A 23,925-nucleotide genomic window follows, 5' to 3' on the forward strand; every position below is an offset into this window, starting at 1 on the left:
TTAGCCATTTTCTTGTTATCTAAATGTGATTAAAAGGGAAGGCAGCAGTACTCAATGAATACTGAGGGGGGACACATACTGTAGGTTTACTGTATAATGGGGAAATTTAAGGCTGAACGGTTTACTTTTTGGTGATGGGATTATTATTTTTTCTTTTTTGGATGATTTGATTCAAATTAGCAGAAAATGTATTTCTTTTCTGTGTCCAAATAACCTCTGAGATGTTGAACCTCTGTAACAAGATGGCAAGCTTTAACACCAACCTTGACCTTCAAGCATGCATTGCACATACCCTGAGAATGACAAAAACAGAGAAGGATTCCACTTGCGAAAGAGAAAGAGAAAGGTTGAAAACAAACACTTTCATGGCTGTTGAACAAATGAGTTTGTTCAACAAGACTTACCTGTTTTGCACAGACAAGCAGTTACCAGTAACATATGTACCAGGATGTATTTTCCATAATTGGGTTCCTCTCAACAATAAACATTTCTCTGAACAGTACAGCTGTGGTGTTTTAATGGAGTACTAGTGTCCATGTAAACGCAACTGCAAGCTGCTCAGCCCCCGAGGCAGTGATGCTGGGTTGTAACATAGCAGGTTATTTTAAAGCTACTCCACTTGTAGATGATTTTCCTCACAAGGTTTAATGTTTTATTTGTTTCTTGCATAATGTACAGGTAGAAGTCTTTATTTAATGGCCTGAAGGCATGGCATTTTCATCAAAATATTTGTCCAGTCATAAATCATAATTAGCATTACAGCTGTAATATTGAATTCTGTTGTGCTGTGCAGGGAAACATTTTAAAGGGCCTCGCGTGATTAGGAGCTAGAAATAAGTAAGCATGAACTTACTGTTCTCTGGCAGTCATAGAATTATCCTAGATCATCTGTGTTCCTTGCACAGGAGTCAGATAACAATGAAATGAAAAGAGTTTTATCTTGCAAACAAAACACATTGTTCAGAAATGACATGACATCTGAAGATGACGACACTGCCCACATGATTTCCTGTTTGACAGATGTCATTAAAGTCGCCTCTCACTGTCACAGCTCCTAATTTGCAGCTAAGGAACGAAACAATCAAGGTGGCAGAAGATAAAGACAGGTGAGATTTTATATGGGCAAACGAAACAAATTAAAGACTTAATTAATTGAAAAACAAAATGCCAAGTATTTGATTTGATTGTACTTTCATGGTTCTTCATATAATCTGATTTAATTGAAGACACAATGAGGATGAAAGTCTACATTTTCCTCATGGTGAATGTGGCAGTTTCATCAGCAATCTCCACAATGCCAGTAAGAGTTTATCTACTGCTGAATTATTGTTTGATAAAATGCTATCTTATTTTAAGTAATGAAAATTAAGTTGACTTCATAAAAATGCAGCGTTATGTTTGGTATTTAATAAATGAATACTGTTTAAGCTCTGTTAAATAAAACTGAACTGTGAGTACAAAATGCAAACATTTGTTTGTGTTGTTTCTTATTTAAACTTTAAATAACATGTTGATGAATAAAATGATCTCTCTCCACAGAATGGATCAATGATAGTGGGTAAGTGTATTATTTGTTGGTCTTCTTTTATTTCATGACATCAGTTTTTACTCAGTCAATGCTACCGTGTAAGAAATAATTTCATCTGATTTTGTAGACGCTGGAGAAGACAAAGACATTCCAGAAATAAACAAGGGTAATGTTAAACATCATCATTAAATGTACCTTGTGTGATTTTGACATTGTGTTGTCATATTTACATATGTCTATGAACTTTTAATTACAATTAGTTATCGTTTTCTTAGTAAAAAAAATAAAAAAATAAAAAAAATAAATTAAAAAAATCATTTCATGTGCTTTATCTTAGATTTACATGATGATATTCTGGAGGTGAGTCTTTTGTAAAGTTATAAAAACAATGTAAAACATGTATATATGTATTATGTATGCATTTTTCATGTTAAGTATCATATATCTTAGGCTCCAAACTTACAAAGGAGTGCTGTTATGGGTGATAACAAACTGTGGACATCTCCAGTTCCATATGTCTTGGAAAATGATCTTGGTATTGTTTTTCATTTCTTTCTTCCTTTTTTTCTTTTTTGTGAAACGATAATATTGAATATTTGTCTATACTGGGAGCACATCTTTTGCAACCTGTTCAAGTGGTTACTTAGGAATATTGCAAATTTTATATGACTATAAATTAAGAATTCAACAGCTATGAATAAACTGGCTGTTGCCATGCAGGAGATAAATAATGGAAAGCTCACCAGTTATGATGTGCAGTTATTTGTCTTAACATTTCTTTTTTTTAATCTCTGCAACACAATTCTCCTGAACAATGGAAGAGATGAATGCTAAAGGAGTCATCATGAGAGCCTTTGACCAGTTCAGGCTGAAATCATGCATTGACTTCAGACCAAGGGACTCTGAGAAATATTACATTTCTGTCCAAAAGCAGGACGGGTATGTATTGTGTTTTATGGCTGTGCACAAGTTGTGATAATTGAGGCCTTAGGTCAAGTCATTACATAATCGCACAAATGTGCCTCAGGCTAAAATTACATAAATGTATAAATGTGTGTTTTTCTGTTTTAGATGCTTTTCGTACGTGGGACGAACCTTCTCTGGTGGACAGGTCCTCTCTATCGGGAGATTTTGTGATAGCTTAGCCACTGTTGAACATGAGTTTCTCCATGCCCTCGGCTTCTACCATGAACAGTCCAGATACGACAGAGATGATTATGTGACGATTGCATTTGAAAACATCAGACAAGGTTTGATTAATATTTCATCATAATGTTATTGTTCATTAATTAAAGAGTACTGGTCGTGTTCAAATTGTGTCAAGGTGTATGGAGTACATAAATCTATCAACCACCAAGTATTTACAAATCAATCAATCAATTCATCAAATAATGTCAAAAGTGATATTGTAGAATATGTTTAATATGTTTCAACTTTAAAGTTTTTTCAGTGACTGTCTTTTATCCGATGTATCCTCTAGGTTTTGAGAATAATTTTTTCAAAGTTAGCAGTGAAGAGAGCACCACCCAGGGAGTCCCATATGACTACCTGTCAGTGATGCACTATGGCAAAAATGATTTCTCCAATGGCAATGGATCAACAGTTATCACCAAAGACCCAAAGTTCCAGGATGTGATTGGTCAAAGACTGGAAATGAGTCCTCATGATGTAATGGAGCTGAACCTACTCTACAAATGCAGTAAGTCCTTGAACATTAAGATGACCAACACCAAGATTTAAGAATGATTTGGTCACAGTGCACAGAATGCACTATTATCTAAAGAAAAGTAAATGGTTTTGTAACAGTTTAAGCACATATATACTCTGCCCAGAAATCATTAGAGAAACTCTGGAACTTCACTGGTGTTTCAACAAAAGATATCAGGATCTAAATGTAACACATCAGGAGTACATCAACTTATTTTATCTTTGGACCTGACCAGCAACAGTCAGTATTCACATAGACACAAATGTGATCCTTGTAAGAAAAAGCTCAGATCGTTTTCATATTTGAATAAACAGCAATTGCTATTGTACTGCTACCACTGCTATCATCACAGTCATCACATGTCCAACTAATAGCCTGATAGCATGAGCATTCAGTAAGTTTCACATAGGAGAACTACAGGACCTGGAACTTTTTGACATTAAGTAAAAACATTTGTCATCATGCAGCTATAATCGACTGATTTATCATCAACTGACTTAAAAAACAGATAAAATAGATTTCATGTCCTCGGTAATGAAAGTCAATCCTGTGTTCTTTAATCTTTACAGATTCATCCATTGCCTTTAAGATGTCCTGTGGCTTTTCTGATGAGACTATGTGTCAAATGAGCCGCTGTTCACAGAATGCTACTAGCTGGGAAAGAGTACAACGTGTTAGTGGGGGTCCTACCTCTGACCACACCAGTCTGCCCAGTGGAAATAGTGATCAAGGTAAGATATCTAAATAAAATAAATAAATGAATAAAAACATTTAATGAATTTTAATTCTGTATCTATATACTCCATCTTTGGCATTATCTTCCAATTGCGATCTAAAGCACCCAAACATAATAATAAAAACTTAAATGGGCTAAATAGTTAAGTGAAAAAATCAGTAACTCATATATGAAGTGTGACAAATGGCTTGCCACAATGTCTTTTGTTGTTTCTTATTTTCTTAAATTATACGTAACATTGATTAAGATATGGAATTAAAAGGCCCATCATAATATCTGTTTGGTCAACTTGATTCTAGGTCAAGATTCAGGTCACTTCATGCATGCTAGCACAGAATCAGGTCAGGAGGGAGACTCAGCCTGGCTGAAGACCCAGAGGATGAGTCTCAACAGGGACTGTCCTAATCAGTGTCTCCAGTTCTACTATTACCACAGTGGGAACCAGTCAGACGAACTCAACATCTGGTTGAGAGAGTTTCAAGATGAACAGGACTCCACAGGAACCGTCCGCCTCATGGCACAGATCACTGGTAATGTTACACTGGATGAATATTCTGTATCATCTGCTCTAAATTGTGTTAAACACTGATGAACTGCTTTTGTCACAATATGCATTTAAGATACAGTCCACCTAATAATCCTGAAGTAGCACAACATACTCATTCCAAAGATCTTCCTTCCAGGTCCACCAACATCTCACTGGCAGCTCCAGCATGTTCCTCTGAATGCCACCAAGCACTTCCAGGTGGAGTTTGAGGTCCGTAAAGGACCAGGGAACTCTATGGGCGGCTTCTCAATCGATGACATCAATCTGTCTGAGACCGAGTGTCCACATCTAACCATGCAGATAGATGAGTTTGAGAACGTCCTGAACACAACTGAATATGGAGCTTTTAAATACAGCAGACGGCAGTACTCCAGAGAGGGCTATGCTTACAGGATAGCAATAAGGTTTTTGGGGGATTCTCTTGGGATGTATGTGCAACTCGTCTCTGGTGACTATGATGACCAGCTGGAGTGGCCTTGCCCATATAGGCAGGTGACTTTCAAAATGCTGGATCAGAACCCCAACATACAGCTGCAGATGTCAAAGCAAAGGACTCTCACCACTGACCCAAACTGGAATGATGGCAATGGTAACATTACAAGAAATCCAAAAAAATCAGGAACTGCATTTGCTAATTACCTTTATGTTAAATAGTATATGCTTCTGTAAACAGATAACAAATATTGGGACAACCCTCGTAAGATTGGAACTGAAGTTACAGATGAGTATGGTGAGACATTCTTTGCTGGAATTCTGATTGGCTGGAACAATCTGGCATCTTTGGAAGAAATGCAGTCCAGAGAGTACCTCAAGGGAGGGAGTGCCATATTTGTTTCCACTTTCCAAGGTAGGTTTCATTGTTAAATTTACATCCCTTTACACCAGAGTGGAAACTATGTTCAATAACATCACTGATCCATTCTTTTTCTGATAGATCTCACTCCCCTAGTAAATGGAAGTGCGCTTCCATGTCCTCAGATCCCACCAGTTACGATCACAAATCCTCGCAGAGCTGAAGATAGCGGCCCATGCTCACGGTAAGACATAGTGTCACTGAATCACTGAAACTCCTCTATGCTTTTGCACATTATATTCTTAATATTCTTTTTAAATAATTCTATGACGTTTACAGGATTTCTACCACCACCCCTTCACCACATAAAAGTATTAGATTTTAATTTATATTTCATTAATTTCAATATATTGCTCACACATTTTATATTTGCAGAAATACAGATAGCAAAAGTTTTGCATGATGATGATGTCATCTGGCTGAGGTTTTTATCTTACTTCTGCATCGCTACACAACATACACAAGTCTTTGCAGCCATGGCACACAGATTCATCGTTTGTAAGAGAAAACAATACCTACAAGAGTTGTCAGTCCAAATGTAGTCAAGAAAAGCAGTAAGAGTAATGCTGCTGTATGTAAAAGCTTGCACACCCTTGAAACATTAAGGACTGTAGTTGAAACCTAATTATTCATCCCTGAGGCTGTGAATACTGCTCAAAAGTATAATTTCAATAAAAACCAGAGAGTAGGATGGAAAACATATGTGCTCCTGTACGTCTCTGATGCTTTAAGACTTTAAAAGTTTCATTTGACGTAGTTAAATAGTAAATCCATCACTGAAACAACTTTTCAATTTATACTGAATCTTAAATGTATGTATTTACTGTATACATGAATTTTATTTTAATATTTCTGACTTTGACAACTTTAATTTCTCCCTGTTCTGCTGTAGCATTTTTTTTATTTCTCCCCTAGTATGGTGGCGTCTCATGTCCTAATCCTCCTGCTAGCACTGAGGCTTTTGACACATTGATGTGGATCTCACTCACATGCATGTCTCACCTGTTTACATGGAGAGCACCAGCAAACCAAAAATCTAATCTTAAATGTATATATATTGCATACATGAATTATATTTGAATAATATATAATGTGAATTCTGATTCACTCAGACATTTTACATTTTGATACTGCTGCTCATCTGCTAGTCACAAAAACATGTCTGTATATTCATAGTAAACAGCAAAATCCAGTTTCTATTTAAATAATGCTGCAATAAAGCATCAAATACAACTGAGAATACCAGAATATAGCTTTTTTGCTTCATATACTTGGTGACATAGTAACAGAAGCACTGACCTGATGCAGCAGGTTGCATGTTACACAAATTAATTCCCCCCCATGAAACACAGTTTGATATTATAGGACCTTTTACAGATTCCATGTGGTACTTATCAAAAGTCCCCTGTTTTTTATCTTAATGTATAATGATATGAAATGTTAGAAATTTAAATTTCAATAAACCTAATAATGCTATCACTTTTACAGGAACTCAGCAACCACCTCTTTGCCTCCTCACACAACCGATGACAAAAGGTACACCAACTTACACATTTTACATTTGCAAAAATGTGTTACTTAATGCAAATGATGTAATGAAAAGGAATAACTTGCTGATTATACAAGATAATTTCCTCTCATCCAGCCTAACAGTTGTTAGACTTGCACACAGTGAACTACAAAACCCAGAAATAGTGGTTATTGACCAAATAAAAAGTTGTCGTTTCACTGGTTGACATTCGAAAGACAAAGTGATAATGCAGAGGGTGGCCCAACTGATTCCTGAATGCCTGCATGGACAGAGAGAGGCCATGATATGAAGTGTTAGAAACTAAAATGATAATTTTGATGTCAAATAATGCTATGCTGCAATAAAGCATCAAATACAACAGAGAATGCCAGAAAATAGCTTTTTTGCTTCATATGCTCAGAGACATAGTAACAGAAGCACTGACCTGTAAGATTACAATGAACAGTGTTGTAACAGATGCAGCAGGTTGCAGGTTTCACAAATGAATTTCCCCCCATGAGACACAGTTTGATATTATAGGACCTTTTACAGATTTCACTTATCAAAAGTCCCCTGTTTTTTATCTTAATGTATGATATGAAATGTTAGAACTTTTAATTTCAATAATCCAAATAAAGCTATGACTTTTACAGGAACTCAACCACCACCCCTTCAACTCCTCGTACAACAGATGACAACAGGTATTCCAGCTTATTCACACATTTTACATTTGCAGAAAATTTGCAGTTGTAAAAACATCAGGCTTTCAAATCTTCATTTGACAGAAATATTTAATGCTGATTAATTTATAAAAACATGGCTGAATGTTCATAGCAAGTAGCAAAATAATATACAATTGCATTCAAAGAATGCTGCAGTAAAGTGTTAAATACAACAGAGGATATTTAGCTGCATATGCTCAGAGAAATACACTAACTGAAGCACTGACCTCTAAGGACACAGTAGTTGTGGCACTTTGCACATTATGAGACCACAACAGGTTTCATAGTTACATAATAATAATAAATAATTTATACTATATTGATCCCTGATGGGGAAATTATGTTCCCCATCCATTCATTCACACAGTAGTTGGTACAGTCAGAGCAGTGGGCTGCAGCCTCTAAGCAGACCGTGCCCAAGGAGCAATTTAGGGATTAGGTGCTTGCGCAACCATGGACATGGGGCAAACATGGGACCCTTCAGCTCCCCTCTAAATCTAGAGTTTACAGATTAGACAAACTAATTTTTCTCTATTCTGCAGAAGCATTTTTGATTTCTCTCCTGGTATGATGGCATCTCGTGTCCTAAAACTCCTTGTAGAGTTTAATTATTTGTCATTGTTGTTGTTCCAGACGAAATTAAAAGAGAAGGCTGCAAAGGGCAATAATTAGTGATCAGGGATATATAGGTTTACCGTATAACCTGGGATGGCATTGCTAAAAATATATGGTTGAGGCTTTTTCAAACCATCCAGAGGCATGTGCAAAAAAACATCAGATTTGTAATATTCCTGTTAAATAATGATGTGACTTTTACAGGAACTCAGGAGGAGATGACGGCAGGTATTCCAATTTACTCATACATTTTATGTTTGTGTTACTCATCTTATTTCCACTGTGTCATTTAACTTAATGTATTTCTGCTGTAGCATCTTTGGCTTCTCTCCTGGCATGGTGGCTTCTCCATTACTCACCTTCCTGCTTGCAGCGATGCTTTTGACTCCTTGATATGCTGATATGGATGTCCTCCACCAGTGTCTCACCTCTTTACATGGACAGCACCAGCAAATATGCTGAATTGCTTTTAAGTTTCAGATTTATTTATTTTTTTGTCCTAAATATAATTAAAAGAGATGGGCAGGGGATACTGATCAGGGTCACATAGGTTCACGGTATAACTGGGAAATTCAGAGTTGAACCCTGTTGTCGACATGTACGTGGATATGCTTCTAAAGCTTTGCTTTCATTGGTGGGACCATTTTTTGCTGATTAGCTTATTACATAAAAAAATGATTCATTGCATCTGTTTGTTGTATCTGTGTATGGTGGAGTGAAGTAAATAAGACAAATAATAGTTTTTTGTGTATTAACAGTAGATGGACTTAATCTGGGCTTGTGGACACAGTGTGCTTTTAATGTTTTGGGTTGTTTACTGAAAATGAAAAATAAAAACTACGACTTTCATTATTAAATGTGAAGAATTCACTATACAGACTTAGACACAAAACTACTGTTAATAATAATAAATAAATAATCTGAAAGTGTTTTTTTTTTCCTATGTTTTGTGGAAAAGAGCGTTTCAGAACTTACAGAAATGTCCTCTTAAAACTTGCAGCAGGAACCGGGAATATCAAAAGGCTTCTCAGTTGGAATGAGACACTGCAGTGTTTGTTACTGCTTCTGCTGAGAAAATGTTCCTCTGCTTGAGTTACTTGTTTTGCATGGACAAGGAGCTGCCAGCATCACATGCAAGAATTCAAGTTGCATGCGATGGAAATGATGTAGCATTTCCTCTCAGCAGCCAAACATTCCGAACATTCACAACAAATGACTGCGAGCTACCCAGCCCCTTAGAAAGCAATGTTGAGTTGAATTAGATTTTTATTCCCACAAGAAAGCCAGTCAGTCAGAATAAAAAAATAAAACCACACCCTTCAATAGATGAGAGGTGATACTTTATTAATGTTTAATGGGTTTCACCAGTCACTTCCTTCGGAGGTTTTAATCATTAGCTCATAATGTGAAATCCCTGGAACAACTGTCTAAAGGCTTGATTATGCTTCCGCGTAGTGATCACGCAATGGTCACGCAATGGCCACGCAGTTGCTTGGACGCAGTCGTGAGACCGTGATGGTTCTGCGTGGGGTTTACGTGTCGAAATGCATGCCACACCGGTAGAGGGCGCTATGATTTTTTGTGACCGACCGACCGAGACTCTTGTGACGTATCTCGCCTCGTATAGTTATTTACCTTCCGGCTTTTGTCGTAGTCACAGTGTACGATGGACACCGAGACAGAGAGACTGGCGTTGGAGCTCCAAATTATTCAAGCAGAGGAAGAAATACTTCTATTGCAAATTAGGGCACGACAAAGGAGACAATGATGTTTATGAGTGGAAACCGGAAAAGCGGTCTCCAGCGGATGTAGTTAGCGGACCAATCACAGCCAATGCCGCTGCGTTGCTGCTGCGTTGCTGTTGCGTCGCCTCGACGCGCGTCGAGGATTTTTGGGAGGTGCACGTCTGGCCCTTGCGTAGGACGCACGGGGGTCCGCAAGGACGCAATAGGTCCGTACGCCCCCTCGCGCTGTGTCAACGCGGAAGCATAATTTGGGCTTTAGATTTAAAGATGAAGGGATGGGCCACAGAATTTTATGTGCCATTTTTCTGAATATGTCATCTTTATCTATAGACACAAAAGAATAAAGCAGTGTATTTACCTGCTCAAAGCAGCATTGACTGTATTTTACTGCAACAAACACTGAGTCTTTTTTTCTGGCATGTTCTCTAAGTAAAAGTAAAGTCAGGACAGTGCCTTATGTGAGTAGGAAAACTTTCCCCTTGCAGTCAAAACTTGAAGTGCAATATCTGTGTGAACATTCATGACACTGGGTACATCTTTTTGGAAGATCTGTCAAACCTGTCTTACAAGTATCATTAACGTGTCCTCTTGCAGCCAAAGCTTGTCACGTGGAGCTGAGGAAAACAACAATCAAGGTGGCAAAAAAAGCCTGTCCCTCTGTTTTGTGCACAGGGTTTTTAGATCGACTCCATTAAAAATGAGTTGAATTCATTATGGTGAATGATGCATATGCAGAGTTTTACTCCAAAGTTCCATTTCATTTTTTCTGGGCTCACCTCCTGCAAACTGGAGAAGGTGAAGGCAGAGGATATGACAGCTGGTTGTAAAATCGATATGATAAATGTAGTCAGCGAATTGATGACTTGGAGCAGTATTCAAGGATGGATGACCTGTTGATATCAGGGCTTGAAATAAAACGCTCTTACGCACAGGCAGCAGCCAGTGGTGGGGGAGAGGAAAACCTGCTAAATCCTGCTTCAAATCCTGAATTACCAATGTTTGAACAACAGGTAATCAACTTCTTTGATAGTAATGGCATTACAATAGATAGTAAGAACATTGTTGCTTGCCATACTTTGCCTCAGAAAGACCGCAAAAAGACAAATATCCTGATTCGCTTTGTCAGCAGGAAGCACAAAATGGAGGTGCTTAGGAATGCCAGAAAATTAAAGGGAACGGGTGTTTATGTGAATGAGCACCTAACTAAGAGAAATGCTACAATCGCAAGAGAAGCAAGGATCCTGAGGAAAGAAAAGAAGATTCAAGACACCTGGACAATAAACTGCAGAGTTTTCATCAAGCCGAACGGACCTCCTGAAGAAGCAAAAGTGATCGCTGTTAAGGATATAACTGAGCTGGATCAATACAAATGACTGAATATTGCTGTGTATCACCCAGATTGAAAGAAGTCAACGCCATGAAACACAATAAACTGGATACATGACACAACCAGATGGATTATTTCAGCTGCAAACACAGTAAGAGCAGATTCTGGTTATTCTGATTATGAAAATCTGCAATTTAAAACGTTTGATTATACAGAGTATAAACCACAAGATATGCAAAATGATCTTGATCCAGAGAACAATTTTTATACAAAAATAAAGAATAATTGTGAATACTTTACCGAGGACCATTTTGAGGCCCAAATGACTCTCAGAGATTCATTGTCCATTATACATTTCAACTGTAGGAGTCTTAATACAAATTTTTCTAAGATCTTAGATTGCTTAGCACAAACAAAAAATAAATTCTCTGCAATAGCAATCTCAGAGACATGGCTTGGCTATGAAGAGCAATCTTCCTTGTACCAAATAGAAGGATATAATGCGTTCTTCAAAAGTAGAAATTGTCAAAAAGGCGGGGGAGTAGCATTGTATATTGATCAGAATTTGAGAAGTAAACTTGTCAGTAGTAAGTGTCTAATCCTGGATAATATCATGGAATGTGTTACAGTAGAGCTTGAGATTGAAAAGTCAAGAAATGCCATAATAAGTTGTGTGTATCGAAAACCAGGGTCCTGTTTTGAAAAGTTTCAGGAAACAATGATTGATCTGTATGAGGATATAAATAGTAAAAGGCTCTTTGTCTGTGGAGATTTCAATGTTGACCTGCTCAATCCTCAAAAACAAAATACTGTTATAGAATTTATTCACTCCATGTACAGTTTATGCTTGTATCCATCCATAACAAGACCAACCCGAATAACAAAAAGCAGTGCAACCCTGATTGATAACATATTCACTAATGTTATAGAAAGTGAAATAACAAGTGGAGTTTTAATTACTGATATATCTGACCATCTACCAGTCTTTACAGTAATAAAGAGAGTTATCAAATCAGTAAAAGAAAACAAAAAAATCATAGTAAAAAGGTTAAAATCTCAAGAGGCTATTTCTAGATTCAAGAATGAATTAAAGGAACAAAATTGGGATAATGTTTATGTAGATTATGTAAATATTGCATATGATGCATTTCTCAAAATATTTATCACCTTGTATGAAAAACACTGCCCTCTAGTTACTAAAGTAATGAACCATAAATTTACAGAAAAGCCTTGGTTTACTAGGGGTATCCAAAAAGCATGTAAGAGAAAGAATAAACTGTACAAAGACTTCTTGAGAAAGAGGACAAAAGAGGCAGAATGTACCTACAAACAATATAAGAATAGATTAACTAGTATTATAAGATCAAGTAAAATTAACTATTATGGTGCCCTTTTGGAGAAGAATAAAAGTAACATTAAAAATACTTGGAGTGTTTTAAACAAACTAATCAAAAAGGGAAATCAAAATGCTGACATTCCAACTGAATTCCTAACAAACGATAGAACTTTGATCAATCAACCCAATGAAATAGTAAATCAGTTTAACCAATATTTCACGAATATTGGCCCTAAACTGGCTAAAGAAATAGTCAACATTAATCAAGTTGATGTTTTAAGCAAAATACCAACCACTGATAAAACTATATTTATTCAAGCTACTGATGAAAATGAAATAATTTCAGTGGTCAAAAACTGCAAGACTAAGATGTCAGCTGACTGGAATGGACTGGACATGTCAGTATTAAAAGACATTATTGAATGTGTTGTCAAACCAATCTCGTACATTTTTAATCTCTCTTTACAATCGGGGGTTTTCCCAGAAAGAATGAAGATTGCTAAAGTGATACCTATTCACAAGGCTGGTGATAAACATGAATTCACTCATTATAGACCCATTTCCATTCTGTCACAGTTTTCCAAGATACTGGAGAAGATATTCCATAAAAGATTATTCAGTTATGTAGATAAGCAAAATATTCTTTGTGAACAGCAGTATGGTTTTAGACCCAATAGGACCACTACCTTAGCATTAGTGGACCTTGTAGAAAAAATATCAAATGCCATAGACAATAAACAATATGCTGTTGGTGTGTTCCTAGACCTCACCAAAGCTTTTGATACAGTGAATCATGAATTGCTACTCCAAAAACTTTACAGATATGGGATTAGAGGAGTGGCCTTTTCTTGGCTCCAGACTTATCTGAAGAACAGATCCCAGTATGTCCACATCAATGGCACTGATTCCCAGTTGCTGACAGTGACCTGCGGCCTTCCACAGGGGTCAGTGTTGGGTCCTTTTTTGTTCCTTATGTATATTAATGACCTTTGCTTAGTTTCAAAAACATTAAACCTTATTTTATTTGCTGATGACACCAACATGCTTAGTTGTGGTAAAAATCTAGAAACATTAATTGATATAATAGAAAAACAATTATTTTTGTTAAAGAAGTGGTTTGATTCAAATAAGTTAACCCTCAATTTAAACAAAACCAAATTTATAGTTTTTGGAAATCGTGCCATTAATGTTCATAGAAAGTTAATAATTAATGATACTGAGATAGAACGAGTGAATGAAATAAAGTTTCTTGGAGTACTTTTACAAAATAAGCTCAGCTGGAAGCCCCATATAAACTACATCAAGGCAAAACTATGTAAATCTCTTGCAATAATATCTAAAGTCAAAGAACTTTTAAATGAAAAAAACTTATATATTTTATACTGTTCCCTGGTTCTTCCTTACATGACCTATGGCTTAGAAGTTTGGGGAAACACTTATAAAACCAATCTTAACCCAATTACTATAATTCAAAAAAGAGCGATCCGCATTGTGAATAAAGTGGCTTACAGGGAACATACAAATGAGCTTTTCATTAAGCTAAAAGCACTAAAACTAAAGGATTTGGTTGACTTTAAAACAGCACAATTCATGTATAACATAAGCCATAACAAGTTACCTGTGCATATTCAGGGATTATTCCAAAAACGAGACTGTGGTTATAATTTCCGAAAGGAAGAAATGTTTAAAAAAACATATGTGAGAACAAGTGCAAAGCAGCATTGTGTTTCTTTTGTTGGGATTAATGTATGGAGTAAATTGGACCAAGAGCTAAAAGACTGTAAAACTTTAATTCAATTTAAAACTCTTTTGAAGAAATCAGTTATAAAAAAATATGTTGAGAATGGATGCTAAGGACGCAAAATTAAGATGATAGATTTTTTCTTTTCTTCTTTGGGATGATCTGAAAATAAAAAATGTATGAGTGCATGCATAAGACATGGGCAGCTTTTACCGTTTATGTCTGTAAATACACTGGGATAGGCGCAATAAGCTTTAGCTTCTGCCTATTCCATTTCAGACTTGATGTTTATTTATGTCTTTATCTGTTAAATGTTTAAATGTCTGAATAAAAACGACTGAACTGAACTGAATGTACTTTTTCTTTGTGTTTTATTTTGAGTGTAAATGGTGTGTATCATTTTTCTATCTACTCTACCTGTATGCACTATGTTAAATAAAGCTATGGCTGTATGTGACTTTGACCAGTACTTGACAACAACATCAGTCGTTTAAGATAGCCCCTACTACTGAAACAAGATATTAATAATTGTTAGTTCCACGTTCTCTCCTACTCACACATTTGCATTTATCAGGTTTGTTACAGGCAGTATATAGACAACAGAAACCAACTTTATTCTAGATAATCTTCTTTTGTTTGTTTGTTGTTTTGTTTGTCATTGGTGAGCTTGTGTTTTTAGAAGTAGGATTCTCTGAAACGGGTTGATTCTTTAGAGAGTAAGCAGCATCTCACTAGCAGTCTCCCTGTAATTCCTGTTTACATTTGCACTTTAGTCACTTTACTCTCTCAGTCATGTTTACATCCTCCATGGACAGTTTGCATAGTTAATACATTTATGGCTAAGTTTTTCTTTTTGTATATACTTAGTATTGTTCCATTTTCTGTTCCTTAAAAGTGTCTTGTACTTACACATCATGTGCTTTAAATTGCCGTTGCAGTTTTGTCTGGTTTCCATTATATTTTATATATAGAAAATACAAATATTTTTTAATAAATATAATAATTTGGGCTGTGTCCACCCTTTGTGCCAAGTTGTTTCATAATCAGTCATCAAACACCCAGTTGTACAAAAAGTAATCACATTTATTTTAATCCATACATGATCACCATATATTATGTCTTACCACTTACTTTGATTTTCACATCACATCATGTTTTCATGCATCACCTGATGCCCTCTGATATACATCTCTCTAGCCTCTGGGTATATCCAATACACCAAAAAGGAAAGACATTTGTGCTACAATACGTAGGCATGGCTTGGCCAGTCCTGGCTCCTTGGTAGTTGTCTTTGTCCCTCTGGCTGCCCCAGAAATCACAGTTGTAAGAGAGTCTCTGAATCCAATTTCTAAAACTTAGTCCAGGTTCCTGTGTGTCTCTGTGCCGGTCCAAGCTGTGGCCTGTGAGCTGGTTCAAGGGAGCCCTCGCACATCTAGCCAATGGTGACACCAAAGCCACACTGGAACTTGTTCTTGCGGTGGTTGAGGAACGCCCCTAGGGCGAGTGTGAGAGGCAGTGGCGGCAGTTTTTTCTCAAGGGTAGCACCAACCACCCAGTTACTGTCAACTGTGCCTGTGGAGAAGAACAAGTGGAAGAATTCTTTTATAAGATGAAAATCTATATTTTATGTTGATATTAATGTTCACCTAACTTACTTTGCTATGGGTATATGAATACTGCAGGTTTTTACCTTTAAAGAGCAAGTTAGCTTTCGGGAGGTCCAACTGGTAACCAAAGGATGTTGTAGTGTCTTGCATCCTTGTGCTGGCTTCAAATTCAACTCCTACCTGCAACTGTATAAAAGGAGTTAAATAATAGGTAAGTCCGTGCTAATACAATACTCAGGTACTGAAATGTCTATAAAGAGATCTTCCTAAGTAGGGTCCAGTGTTTATTAAAACTTTATTGAATAGTTCATTTGTATATATGGACATGTGAGTATAGTTTTAAGACAAATCTGACAAAAATGTGTACCAGTGTAAATGTAAGCCACTATACAGAGAAGCCATAAAAAGCAAATGACGTGCACACACATTTTTAATAATGTTAGGTACCTGGTCATTAGCTTTGTGATAGTATGTAGCATGAGCTCCTGCACCTCCCACAGTCAATGTGGCAACATAGTTGTCACCTGAGGAGGAAAAATAAATTTAAAAATATATCACACAAATCAATGAGACAGAATTGGGTACCACTTTGAAATTGTGTCATACTACAACATATCTTATAATAATAACTGAAATAGTAGCCAAATATTAAAAGTACAAACTGGTGTGAATTTTACCTGTGTACCTGCCCAAGAGGGAGGTTACAGTTCCTTCCTCGCCTGGTCTCCTGTGATACACCAGTTCTCCACCCAGAGCCAGTGATGGCGTGATAGACTGAAGGTAGTGGGTCACAAGAATGCCTGAAGGAAAGTAGTCAAAGTGGATCCGTTACATATACAGAGTATATATTCTTCTTCCCATTAAATTTTCCAGGATAGAAAGTAATTCCACTTGTTCTGATTCTTCCTTCAGCCTTTGGCAATTCTTTTATTCTGATCTGTTTACATTACCATAGATACTAAACTGAAATATTTTCATTATACAGAAACGTGTATCATCATCAGCTTGCACCATAACAGCAAAGGACCGTTTGAAAAATTTGCACTGGCAATGCTGCGACAGATACACAGTACTGGCAATAATGTAATTTAATAAGAGGTTTCTTGGCCTTTTTTCAATCTATAGTGGTATAATAATTCAAATGATAGTCATTTTCTGCAGTGCCTGTGTCATTTTCCAGACACTGCATATTGGGAATTATTAACGTTTTCCTTAGACTAAATGCAAAAAAATTGCAATACCTTAACCCGCCATTTCTCAAAGACGTCACAACTTGTGAACTTCCAGAAAATATCCTCTTATGAGGTTGTGGATAACACAAGATTGGACCGTACAGATAAGATTTTTGTGCACACAGAAAACAAACCACCATTTGAAAAAAGGAGCATTAGTTCTTATCAGTTAACCACCAGTGGTTCCTATATGGACAATCCAGTTAATGTGGAACACAGACCTTCAGTTCAGCCTTCTGGATAGAGTTCACAATGTTTGATAGAGGAATATAGATGACTGTATTTTTGTGCTACAACCCCAACAACTTTCATCTTGTATTATTCTACAAATTTCTTTGAAATGTCAGAAAATAGTGAAAAATGTCACTTTAAGACAGCCTCTTTTGTCTAACCAAACGCATGATATTTTGTATGCCACAGAGAATCTGTCAATACCAGTAGATGGTACGCAGCTGCTGACGTCTCATTAAGACCCCACCCTTCCCGCCCTAGAGGCAGTTCATTCCTAGTTCATCAGTAGGTTTGATACAACCTACAATTGTATTGATTACAATATTACACTTGTTTGTCCTGATATACCATGGCCATGAATCTTCACATATTTCATATGTTGCATACATGGGGTCTCTTATAAATCTCTGTGATTACTGGATACAAAGGCTTTATGTTGAGTTATGGGATTTTGAGACATGGGAGATTGTTTAATATTTCCTAGTAGGTCCTTTATGTCTGCAGGCTGCTCTGACAAAGCTGTGCTAATCTGCAGGAGGAATCATTCGTGTGTTCCAGACGCCCTCTTGCTGTGATACTTGGTAATGTCTGGATGCAGGCATTAACCACTAAGGCCTTGATAGGAATAGGAGAGCTCATTAGTTTATTTGAGTCAACAAAAAGCACCAAACTCTCGCACTTGCGGAGATGGACCTTGTTCTCTTTTGTGTTTTTGTTAGCTATAATAGCATCAAACATTAATTTGAACATTATACATGAGAGATATAAAATTATCATCATAACTTTATAATATGAATTAACATGATGTAACCTCACCGGCATATGCAACAGTTATCTGCTGTTTGCTGTCCTCAGTCTTAATAAATCTTTATTGATCTTATTAATGAAACCTCCCCGACAAATTGAAATAATCAAAAACACCATGCAAATTCATACCAGATCCAACAAGTACGTCTGGATTTCCGAGCGTCACAGCAGATGTGAAGTTTTCACCACGATACTCCATATCACACTGCCAGTTCACAAACTTATGCTGCTGAGTCTACAACGAGGAAAGAAAAATAAGAAATATAAAACTGGGAACAATGGAAGAGCCACTTAATATTCTGAACATAAACTCAAACAGACCACACCTGAAAGGCTGTCACCTTTACATGCCTACATACCTGGATGGCTATTTTGGAGCGCACAGCAGTCGTAAGCTGGTGTATGATCTGGGAATTCAGACTGCCAGTGTTGTCCATATCTCCGACCATGACTGGGAATGACTGGGAGGGATAAAATGCACCAAACTCAACTTTGAAGTAAAGTGGACAGCTGGTCAGCGGCAATTGCACAGGACCTTGGGCTGTATAGCTTCCTGAATATCAGTCTATCAGCTGAATGTTGCAGAGCAAAGAACAGTTTAATGGAGGTACATTTTGAAGTTTTAAACCTTGATGTATACAAAACAGACCATCTAGATGAAGTAATAAAATAAGGCTTATTATTATCATAAGAATTATTCTTACTATTATTCAAGGTATACGTTTGTAGTAGACCAATAGAAAAACACTCCTTCTTTCTCTCTTTTCTTCAATTTCTGTCAATTACATAATCCAAAAGCATTTTCTTTTCCCCCAAAAAATCAATGACAATGCTTGAAAAATACTTATTAGATGGAGCATAGATGCCAGTAAAAGAAAATCTGATATTCAGCCTTCTGTCATGATCAGGAAGATTTACAGCCCAACCTTTAAGAGTTTGTTAAAGTCATGTGGAAATCATTATTACCTCTGCTGGTCCAGTCTGTTTGCTGCCTACATAGGTCGAACCAAATCGATAACCAGAATCACCCAGGGTGCTGAGGGTAATAGTGTGGCTGACCTGGAAGTGGTTACTCAGGCCTTTGTTGACCACTAACCGTACGCCTTCCATCTGCAGAGGGAACACCTCTAAAACAGAAAAGGGACAATAAAATTACCTCGGCACGAGTCAGATATGGCAGTAAAACCAAAATTTAACAAATTAGCTTCTGACCTTTACATTTGCGGTGACACTCTTCATATGTGCCTGGGTTTGGGAGTGGGGAATCTGCATCTGTTGTTTGTTGGCCAGATCCAGATGTTGGAGGGACGGAAGACACAGAGGGCATAGTGAACCCTGGGGGGACGGACACCAACCCTGGGACCCCTTGACCACCTCCAGCTCCAGCTGCAGCTGGGGCTGGACTGGGGGAGGCGGCAGCCAACACACTGCCCATACTCTGAGGCTGAAACAGACTACAAGAGTGATAGACAGTGAATAAAGGTAATTTAATACATTCATTTTACCAATACATTTTAATCACATGAATGGGGGAGAGTGATTTTTTTTTTTTTTAATTATCAATAATAAATCTGTTGTGATTTAATACACGATTGCTTCTAAGGCCTGCGAGGTTCGACAGTTGACACATTTATATCCTGATTAGCATAGAGTTACCCACTCTTCACATAGTGTTGGGTACAGCTAGCTCCACAAACGTTAGGCCACTGACAGGCATACAGCTATTTGGCTAGCTGCAGTGAGTGTTCTGTCCTACTGTACTGGCAGTAACAGTACAGCAGGTTGCAAGGCCCGGTGTGGTCACACTATCGACAAATACACCACAGCACTACCGGGCAACAACACGCTACACCGAACTACAACTTGTGGTCTGCTACAGAGGCCGCATTTAGGGATAAGCCACCAGCCGGCAAAACTATCCTCTAGGAGTATTTAACCTATGAAGGCCAGTGCAAGCTAGCAGGGTTGGTGGTTTAGCTAGCTGGCTGGCTGGCTAGCTAGCCATGTGGAGTCGACCACGAGATCTGTTCGTCAAAATATGAAAAACACCGTGGTCAAAAATTGATTGGGGGGCACGGTGACACTATCAGCAACCCGCTCTTATAAAGTCCTTACACAGTTTCATTGTTTAGCCACTCACCCTGACGGTTGGGGTCCAGGGGTTGTTCAACACCGGCAAAGTTCACGACAACGTCCGTGACCGTAGTTGACAAGTGTCCGCCCTCTTCCCGTGACGCCTCGGCGGATTGGCTAATCCACATCGAATTTCAATCGCCATTGGCTGGAATTACAGCTGGGACAGCCCACTTCTGGTGACGTCTGAGCGGGTTCATTTGCTGAACATTCGTTTAATTCAAAATCTTACTGAATGACATTCCAAGGGTACGCCCGATTTGTGAGCCGGAGCGAATGAGTACATGAACAAAATTATTTACAGTATAGTTATATACCATAAGTGATATGAACATTAGCACATGAGTTTTTGTTTAGCTCTTTATATTGAGAACTGTACTCCCCAAAAGCCACGGATAGACAGTATACAGTGTGACAGATAGAAAATCCTGCATTGTTTTTCATTTGAGTCAAAACTGTTAGATTTGTGGTCTCAGACTAGGTGTTCCAGTTTTACCAAGCAACAAATTAGGTTAGGTATATGAGAATTCAGTGAAAATAATTCACTCCTAAACCCTGAACTAGAAAGCAGGTGCGGCAGGGATACAGGATCCTGGCTGACTTAGTGTTGGAGACTTAGTAAAACACAGTTTACAGAAAAGCCCTTAAAAGTGTACATAGATTTAAGACAAAACAATCAATCATTTAGTTGACAACAATGACACACTTAACAGATTGCTTTGCAATGATTGCAATGATTATTCCTTGCATTTGTTTTTCTTCTTTAAAATATTTATTTATAGAGTTTTTCCATGACATTAAAGGCTGAAGGCTAAAAAAAATTAGGAACCAAAAATAAAGTAGTAATTTAAAGAAAATTTAACGCTGTCATGTTCAACCAAAGTACTGCTGTTAGGATAATATTATTACAACCTTAAGGATCGATGACCAAAACTACAAAAATAACTTTCTTCAGTGGCTTTATAATTGGATCACTCACGTATTTATGTGCTGCGTAGACATGTAGCACCAGACGAGGCAAGCCCACCCCATAGCAATGACACTCCTTGATGGCAGCAGCCATCCCCAGCAGGGTGCAGCCTGATACAGACACACACTCAAATGGTTTAGGAACAACTCAAAAAAACATGAAGAACAGCACAAGGTGTTGACCTGAACTCCAAATTCACTAGACTCCAAACTGATCAAGTATCTGTGGGATGATCCACAGAGGGCCCTCCCCTCAACCCATAGGACCCAAGGCCCCCACTAACAACACTCTGTTGCCAGACACCACAGGACACCCTCATAAGGCCCATGTCCATTCTCTGATGAGTCACAACTGTTTTAGAGGCACAAGGGAGACCTACACAATACCAAGGATGCTGGGCATCGTGTTATGCCTGATCAGTGACATTTGGCACACTTTTGGCAACAAAGCATTGTTAAAATGCCTGCTGTTACTTGAACATTATTGATCATGCATTGAATCGATTTACAATGATAATTGACCTCTTCTAATGGCTATGCTTAACTAGATGAGATGCAACATTACAGAGCATGTCATTCTAAATAGCACATTACATCCAGTGCAGAGAAAACCAATTTAACCTTTGAGATTAGGTTAAACACAAAACTAGGGTATTCTGAAAAGAAAAAGCAGGTAGGTCCAATACAGTGGTTAATAGGCATTTCATTTAAACCATCTGCTCAAAAGACATTTAGCAGTATGCAAATATAGTTTGTGGTTGACTTTGTCCTCCAAGTCCACCTTTGGTACCATATTATCATTCTTGCAGCAAAACACCCAAACAGTTCATAACTTCCACCTTTTAAGAGTGGTTGAGGTCTACGGTTTTAAGCCACAGCCAAAGTAAAGTGAACAGGGACCATTTCTAGCAATGGAGACTGTAGAAAACTCAAACTGGAAATGAAAACACATTTTTAAATAAATCATTCTAATGGGAGAAAAGATTCTTCACTTTGAGTCTTCTGTGATGTGTACCCACCGGTGTGTGGCAAAGGTCAGTTGCTGTGTTTTTCCTGAAAGACAAACCACACAAACCAAAAAAAGAACTAGCATTTCTCATTTCAACAAAGAAGAAGAAGCTGCTGATTTTGCAACTCTGCAGAGCAGACAGCTGGCAGGGTGCACTGATAACTTTTATCCAAATCTAAGTTGACTGCTGTTGTGCAGCCCAAGGAGGCCAACTCCTAACCCCTCACCTTTAAATCCTGTAAAACTTCAGTTAATCTTCTTCTTGTAAGAGGGTATGATACATTAGCAAGATTGTCAGTGTTTGCTCTCTTTCGGGAGGAGTGTACAGTATTTCCATTTTCAAGTATAAAGTACTTTTTCTATACACATACTCAATGAACCAGAATGTGGAATGTGATTTTACCTTTGCATTTATTAATCTATCCAAAATAATGTATGTTTGACTTATTCCTTGAAGGTCCATGAACTTTAAGTTGTTGTACTGGCAATACAAACTAGATAGCATTAACCCTCATTACTATGGGGTGTTAGACAGCCACCTGAAAAATGTACCTGAAATGTGACCAGCGTTACAAAGTGTTAAATAACACAGTTACCGAGAAGCTGTAGACTGGTTTAATTTATTAGCACAAGACGTCATCTAGATTTATTTTTAAATATGGTTTGTCTCACAGCGGTTCAAAGCTTGTTGGTGCCCACTCATCACTCTTCGGGGGCAGCAGTGTGAAGCTCTGCCACACACAGGCTCTTATTAATGCTGCTCTGGGTGGGCTTAATGTCAGCTGACCAGCTGATCCTCAGTAGTCCTCAGGTTATAGCAATCTGAAATTATCAGACTGATTTCCAGACCCAGGTGACCAGTACGCCCTGAGAAAGAAAACAGTATATGTTGACAGAAGTGATGATATATGGTGCAGGTAGCTCTCTGCCCCTTTGGTGCAAGTCTAAATTAATGACTGATTAATTTACTGCTTGGATGCCAATTCCCAAAGTCAATAGGCCTGAAAGAAAAGACTTGTACTAGCAAGCCTATTATACATCAACAACTTAAATATCTACTTTGTACAATGCATAACTTCCTACACTTAAGCAGAAAAGGTTTCTGCACAATCCATTTCAGATTTCAGACACATGGTTCCTGTACTCCTGCATACTTTTCCCATCTATCTAAAGCAGGAGTAGTTTGGTGATTTTCTTCACCAGAAGCTAAACTCTCTGAGTCCAGCTATAGAACATGATGGACTGATTTCTCTGGAAATGTAACGTAAAAATACAGACTTAGGATATGGTAATTATATTTCATTTTATCTAGAAACAGTATGAATCATGACTCAAATTTACCCCATTGTCTAAAATGACAGCTAGTGTTTCTAATAAATTGAGTAATAATGTAAACCTCTTTCCAATAATGTAAGTTTTTTTCCAGGAAATTTTGCAAGCAAGAGTTTGCAGCACTGATACAAATCCTTTGTTGTCATTTTAAGTGGTACTGTGTTATTTGGCCCTCTGCACCTGTGTATTAGTGTTTCCACTGCTAGCCCTGCCTGTGTGTGGAAATGAAACTTACTG

At 37.6% G+C, this 23,925-nt stretch overlaps 2 protein-coding genes across 2 annotated transcripts; one reads left to right on the forward strand and one right to left on the reverse strand.

The window, feature by feature from the left end:
• The first annotated feature begins 1,073 nt into the window (after window positions 1–1,073).
• Window positions 1,074–9,106, forward strand: LOC311496649 (meprin A subunit beta-like). The gene is made up of 18 exons (XM_084556561.1): window positions 1,074–1,106; window positions 1,227–1,300; window positions 1,540–1,558; window positions 1,656–1,694; window positions 1,866–1,888; window positions 1,979–2,063; window positions 2,350–2,467; window positions 2,600–2,778; window positions 3,009–3,227; window positions 3,806–3,967; window positions 4,272–4,502; window positions 4,656–5,108; window positions 5,193–5,366; window positions 5,454–5,556; window positions 6,861–6,908; window positions 7,536–7,583; window positions 8,424–8,447; window positions 8,534–9,106. The coding sequence occupies exons 2-18, from the start codon at window positions 1,232–1,234 to the stop codon at window positions 8,610–8,612; spliced, it is 2,073 nt and encodes a 690-aa protein (XP_084412687.1). The 5' UTR covers window positions 1,074–1,106; window positions 1,227–1,231; the 3' UTR covers window positions 8,613–9,106.
• A 4,781-nt stretch (window positions 9,107–13,887) lies between these two features.
• Window positions 13,888–20,659, reverse strand: tomm40 (translocase of outer mitochondrial membrane 40 homolog (yeast)). The gene is made up of 9 exons (XM_084557161.1): window positions 20,386–20,659; window positions 19,458–19,699; window positions 19,212–19,372; window positions 18,605–18,706; window positions 18,375–18,480; window positions 16,653–16,775; window positions 16,423–16,499; window positions 16,059–16,161; window positions 13,888–15,940 (listed from the first exon to the last, which is right to left on the reverse strand). The coding sequence occupies exons 2-9, from the start codon at window positions 19,678–19,680 to the stop codon at window positions 15,801–15,803; spliced, it is 1,035 nt and encodes a 344-aa protein (XP_084413287.1). The 5' UTR covers window positions 19,681–19,699; window positions 20,386–20,659; the 3' UTR covers window positions 13,888–15,800.
• Window positions 20,660–23,925: the final 3,266 nt, after the last annotated feature.

Source organism: Chelon labrosus, assembly GCF_963514085.1.
Source record: "Chelon labrosus genome assembly, chromosome: 12".
NCBI lineage: Eukaryota > Metazoa > Chordata > Actinopteri > Mugiliformes > Mugilidae > Chelon > Chelon labrosus.